Consider the following 6,324-nt stretch of genomic DNA (forward strand, 5'->3'; position numbering starts at 1 on the left):
GTATTGGAGGTTGCAGACTAGAATTTTTGCTTTGAAATGATGTAAAAAGTATCCTGCCTACTCGTTCATATAAAAAATATAGATATTTAAATTTTGTAAGACACTTTTTCTCAAGAAACACAGTATGCGTGTAGGCATGAATCATCATGAATAATTATGTGATTCACACCTGGGAAGACAAAAGATTTGCATAATGACCTTTAATGACCTGCATATCAATGAGCTCTTTCAGTCAGGTAGGCTGTGAAAAAACCCTCTGTGATAATGTCTCAAGCTCATCATGGTGTATATCAAACATACAGAAAAAACAGCAATACTGTGAAATATTATTACAACTTAAAATAATGGTATTCTATTATATACTTTAACTTAAACTTTGGCAGTTCATGTCAAAAAGTGCTGTTGACCCCATAAAAAGTGTCTCTTAACTTAGAGATCCCTATGTGATTGTAAATATTGTGAAGTATTGTAAATATCCTGGTGAAATATGCATCTCGTCTCTTATTCACTTTCAGGACCAAGTCAGATTGGTGACGGCGCTCAAGTCAGACCTTCTTCTTGGACTACAGACCCTGAGCAGGCCACTCGCTTACTGGCAGAGAAAAGGAGGCAAGCCCGACTCCAAAGAGAGAAAGAGGAAGAGGAACGCAGACAGAAAGAGGAGACAGAGAGGTATACTTTAGTATTATCACCTTTCCTCTACCAGTGAAAAATATCTTTTGTGTCTTAGTATTTTATAGCTTAACTTTCAATTAAAAAGGACCACAACTTAGGCTATGTCTTTGCTGAGAGTTACATGCTAAAGTTAAAATGCAGTACATGAAATCGCAGGGTTTGAACTTCATGTAGTGGTTTAGGTATCTAAATTAACTTGTGTGGCTCATCTTGGCAGAAAGAGCAGAGAGGAATTGGCCCGTCGGAGAGCTGAAGAACGAGCCAGACAGGAGGCTGAAGCCCTGAGACTGGAGGAGGAAAAGAGGAAGAAAGAGGATGAAGAGCAACTTCAGGCTGAGGAGGAAGACGCTCGCAGACAGAGAGAGGAGGAAAAAAGGCTTCAACAGCAGGTATTAAAGCTTTTGGATGCTTAAAGTTTTTTTCCCCCATACACAAAAACTATTCTAAGGCGGCCATTTGAAAAGTGTTCAGCATCCCAACTAGTCTGACTCAGCATCACTGGCTTGATTTGGAGACGGGACTGTCTGTATGTCCAACCAGTGACAGATGGAGAAGTGCTTGGGAAACATGTTCGAAAACAATCATTGTTCAACACTATTTGCTAAAATACAAACTTTAGCTTTAAAGGGCTGGTTCACCCAAAATGAAAATTATCCCATAATGTACTCACCCTCAAGCCATCCTAGGTGTAGATGACTTTCTTCTTTCACTCAAACACAATCAAAATTATAATAATATAATATCCAGGCTCTTCCAAGCTTTATAATGGGAGTGAATAGTATCCTAGATTATGAAGCCCAAAAAACTGCATCCATCCATCATAAAAGTAATCCATACGGTTCCAGGGGGTTAATAAAGGCCTTATAAAGCAAAGCGATCTGTTTTTCTAAGAAAAATATCCATATTTATAACTTCATAAACTATAATTACTGGTAACAGCTGTATGCAAGTCTAGTTCCAACGGAAGAGTGACCTCTGACCTGACTCATGATGTATTGACGACTGCAGAAGCACAGAGGATTTAGCCAAACAAAACACTGGTCAGGGATTAGAAGTCTAAAATAAGAATTTTTAAAGGAACACTACACTTTTTTTGAAAATAGGCATTTTCCAACTCCCCTAGAGTTAAACAGTTGAGTTTTACCGTTTTGGAATCCATTCAGCCGATCTCCGGGTCTGGATGAGTAGGGTCGCCTGTGACCCCCTGCTTGCACAGGGAGCGTGCCTTGCAACCATGGAGACATTTGTGAGAGACGCTGCGTAATATCATTGCGCCTGCTGCACACATGGAACGGCAGCAAAGTTCCTTGATTATTACGCCAGAAAGTTCCTAGCCGTATCAGCCTAGAAAATTACAACTTTTCATTTTCCGTTGGTCTTAGCACATGATGTAACTACAAAAGAGTCAAGTTTTAAATAGGAAAAATATCAAAACTCTTTGGTCATTTTTGAACGAGATGCTAACGGTCTAATCAGATTCAATGAACTATGCTAAGCTATGCTAAAAGTGCTACCGCCTGACCCAGAGATCAGCTGAATGGATTCGAAAACGGTAAAATTCAACCGTTTATCTCTAGGGGAGTTTGAAAATTAGCCTATTTTCAAAAAAAGTGGAGTGTTCCTTTAAGGAGATATGTTGGAAGATTCGATATAAGAGAAGAGGAGCTTGAGCAGTCTACTCACTTTAACTCAGGGCTGTCCAAACTACGGCCCGCGGGCCAAATGCGGCCCAGGGATGAATTTCAAACGGCCCGCAGCTTGCCTATTATAATATATTATATGTGGCCCGCCCGTAGGGCCCGCCATGCATAATTTACAAATCATGCAGTTTCACAATGTCAACACAAGGGGGCAGTACTAGATTTTAATCTCATTTTATTTCATTTTTAATGTAAACATGTATTAAATGAGTAATAAAGAGTATATTAAATGTATTATAGACTAAATGTATATTATATATCTTTTTTTTTTTTTTTTACTTTTTACCAAGTGAGGTGCCATGTATGGTTTTACCTGCTGTGATCTAATTAGAGTGCTTTTTAATTTAAATAAAAATAGAGTTCTAACTCGGTAATATTTAAATTTCACCCTTTAAAAACGAGGTTGTTTAAAGTTTTACCTGTGTCTTATCTTAAGCTACTCTACTGTCAGCTCAAGCTTTTGACATCTGTCACGTTTTCAAGAAACAAAACATATAATATATTATATATAGATAGATAATATATATAAATAAATTGAGAAGGAACCAGTCCCCAGGTGTGTCCACAACATCAAATCTGGCCCCCTTTTAAAAAAGTTTGGACACCCCCGCCTTAGCTTATGCTACTCCTACATCCTACATCATACTTCAGGGTCAGAGGTCACTCTTCCGCTGGAACTCGACTTGCATACGGCTGTTACCAAAAGCCAGTGATTATAGTTTATGAAGTTATAAACATGGCTATTTTTCTTACAAAAACACATCGTTTTGCTTCATAAGGCCTTTAAAGGTTCTCTAAGCGATCCTGGGTGGAATAACTTCCTGTTGACGTTCGAAGTGTTGTCAAACAAAACCGAGGATAGCTAGATCCTCCCCCCCCCATATACTGTACACCTAGGATGGCTTGAGGGCGAGTAAATTATGGGATAATTTTAATTTTTGGTTGAACTAACCCTTTAATTATTGTGATTCATTTGCTACTCTTACTGACACTACTATATTACTATATTACATATCCTTTGGTAATTTTTTTTTACCCCATTTCTTTTTACCCCTAAAATAAAGCTAGGATCATATTATATTAGATGGATCACTGGCAGAAAATAAAAATTCCTATAATGCTTCATAATGTGTTCTCAGAGAGAGGAAGAGGCTCGTCAAAGGGTGCTGGCAGAGCAGCAGAGACTGGAAAGAGAGAGCCGTTTCCAGAGAGAGGAGGCCGAACGCCAAGAACGGAAAAAGGTATGTCTTAGGATACTTTTAGACAACAAGGATGCATTGAATTCATCAAAAGCCACAGTAAAGACATTTATAATGTTAAAAAAAATTCTATTTCAGATGAAAAATGCTATTCTTTTGAACATTCTATTCAAAAATGTATCACCGTTTCCACAAAAATATCTGTTTTTAACATTGATAATAAAATGTTTCTTAAGCAGCAAATCTGCATATTAAAATGATTTCTGAAGGATCATGTGATACTGAGGACTGGAGTAATGATGCTGAAAATTCAGCTGTCATCATAACAATAAATTATTTTACAGTTATTTTAAATTGCAATAATATTTCACAATATAACTCTTTTCACTGTACTTTTGATCAAATAAATGCAGCCTTAGTGAGCAGGCTTACCAAAATTTAAATTATTATACATATATATTGTGCTTTCAAATTTCCCCAAATCAGCGCCTGGAACAAATCATGAAAAGAACAAGAAAGACAGACTCTGAAGAAAAGGTAAGACTATCATTGGCAGGCACTTTGTTTATGCCCCATCTAGAGGCCCTACTAATGTTTTGTCCCCATTAGAAAACTGCATCGGACGACTTGCCTTGTGAGAATATGAATCCAGTAATCAGGCTACCAGGTCCAGGAAAAACGCCAAAGCTGGAGCTGAGGGACGAGGAGGATATGCTTCCTACTGTGGCCTTCAAGGAGCGCCGATCATTCCGCAGTCTTTCTGGCCTGGATGAGATACAAGCCCATCAACAAACCGGTGTGTTAATACATTCTTCTCTGGATATCTGCTCTCAAATGCACCTAAATATACCAATTTAAGATTAAATTTGATTATTCAATGATTAGATTAAATATTAGGTCATTTATTTAAATCTAATTTAAACATATCTGAAGCATAAACATCTGTTCATCGAGTTATAAAATCATTACTTGGTATAGTATACTATTAAAATCATGCCACCTGTTTTTATATCATTAGAGTTAAATAAACTCCTATTTGAAAGTTGTCATACAGTTGGTATACAAATATTTTTTTTCTCCCCCATGCTTCAGAGGTTATTTAACCCACGGACCTGTCATATGATGCCAAGATCGTCAGATCAACTTCAGCAAGCTTGTCTTTCTGAAAAACACAAAAACAACATATGCACATGATTTCCCTGCACTTTAAAATAACCTGTAGGTAACAAGTCACTATTCCTTATAAAGAATACAGTTCTTTACCTTACTGCCCAATTAAAACGCCTACAGTAATTACTGCTTGATTTGCTAGAGTGAAATCATGCATCGCGGAGTAGCCAAATAACTTTGGGTATGTTGTAAGATTCACATAATAATAATAATAATAATAATAATAATAATAATAATAATAATAATAATAATGACTTAAAGGTAAATTACCCACCAAATAAAACTTGAATGCTTCATATTTTAGCTTTAATTTAGTCATATTTTATATTTTAGTCAGTACATTTACGGTGTTATGAAGAGAAATGATTTCTCCTTGAATCTCTGAGCAGTGATGTAATAGTCTTATGGATTTATTAGTCTTATCAGGTACATATAAACAGCAATTCATTTGCACGAATGCATACTGTACACTGCCATTTAAGTTTGGGGTCAGTATGATTTTCTTTTTTTAAATAATTAATACTTTTATTCAGCAAGGATGCATTAAAGTGACAGTGAAGACTTTTTTTTTTTTTTAAATAAATTTTATTTCAAATAAATGATTCCATAATAAATTCCAAAAAATATTAAACAGCACAACTGTTTTTAACATTGATAAGTGTTTGAGCATCAAATCAGCATATTAGAATGATTTCTGAAGGATCATGTGACACTGAAGACTGGAGTAATGATGCTGAAAATGCCATCACAAATAAAATACATAAAATATTTTAAAACAGAAAACAGTTGTTTTAAATTGCAATCATATTTGACAATATAACTGCTTTTTATCAAATAAATGCAGCTTTGGTGAGCATAAGAACAGAAATCTTATTAGCCCCAAACTTTTAAATGTTAGTGTATGTGTACAGTATTTATTTATAACCAGATATCGGTGTACTCATGTAATTAAGCATCTCTTTGCAATGCTGCTGTTTTGACTCATGAGGGTACAAGCGTATACAGAGGTCATTTCCATCTGTCCTTAGTGCTGAATAGTGCTTTTGCATCACAGTATTATGCCAGACAGGTGAGCTCATAAATATTTCCACAGTTTCTTAGCTGGTTTTGCACTGCTGCTATTTAGCTTTTCCAAATAAGAACATTCCCTCAGCCCTTTTTCTTAAATCAAAATTTGTGATTATTAAGTGCTCGTCTGCCTTATGAACATTAATATAGTTTGCCAGTATCTTGTGCAATGATAGAGGCTTATGCAAATAAGGTGTAAAGATGTAATTCCTTTTTTTATTGGTGTAAGTAAATAAGATTAAAAAAACAGACTGGTTGTTGGTGTGCTTTTTTGACCACAGTCTACAAAAACATAATTAAAAAGAGTAACCATTGGATGTGTTTTGCATTACCTGAAATCATTGGAGGGGGGCTTAATGTTCTTGTAGCCCAAAAATATTGTTACATGTTTGGTAAGTGGGCCGCCAGTTGGGCAAGCGCTAACAGAAACCTCAGATGAGAAGAATCCTGGAGAACTAAAGCAAGATATACAGTACAACAAACTTTTAGCTTTTATATATATATAAACATTT

General features: G+C 35.8%; 1 protein-coding gene across 1 annotated transcript in view; it reads left to right on the forward strand.

The window, feature by feature from the left end:
• The window catches only part of map7a (microtubule-associated protein 7a), a 15,118-nt gene extending 9,133 nt beyond the window's left edge, over positions 1–5,985 (forward strand). Inside the window, exons 10-15 of the mRNA XM_067367813.1 lie at positions 516–672; positions 893–1,064; positions 3,515–3,616; positions 4,061–4,111; positions 4,184–4,370; positions 4,667–5,985. Coding sequence (XP_067223914.1) covers positions 516–672; positions 893–1,064; positions 3,515–3,616; positions 4,061–4,111; positions 4,184–4,370; positions 4,667–4,677 — 680 coding nt within the window. The 3' untranslated portion in view covers positions 4,678–5,985. The remainder of the gene's footprint in view (positions 1–515; positions 673–892; positions 1,065–3,514; positions 3,617–4,060; positions 4,112–4,183; positions 4,371–4,666) is intronic.
• The last annotated feature ends 339 nt before the right edge of the window (positions 5,986–6,324 follow it).

Source organism: Chanodichthys erythropterus, chromosome 18 (assembly GCF_024489055.1).
Source record: "Chanodichthys erythropterus isolate Z2021 chromosome 18, ASM2448905v1, whole genome shotgun sequence".
Lineage (NCBI taxonomy): Eukaryota > Metazoa > Chordata > Actinopteri > Cypriniformes > Xenocyprididae > Chanodichthys > Chanodichthys erythropterus.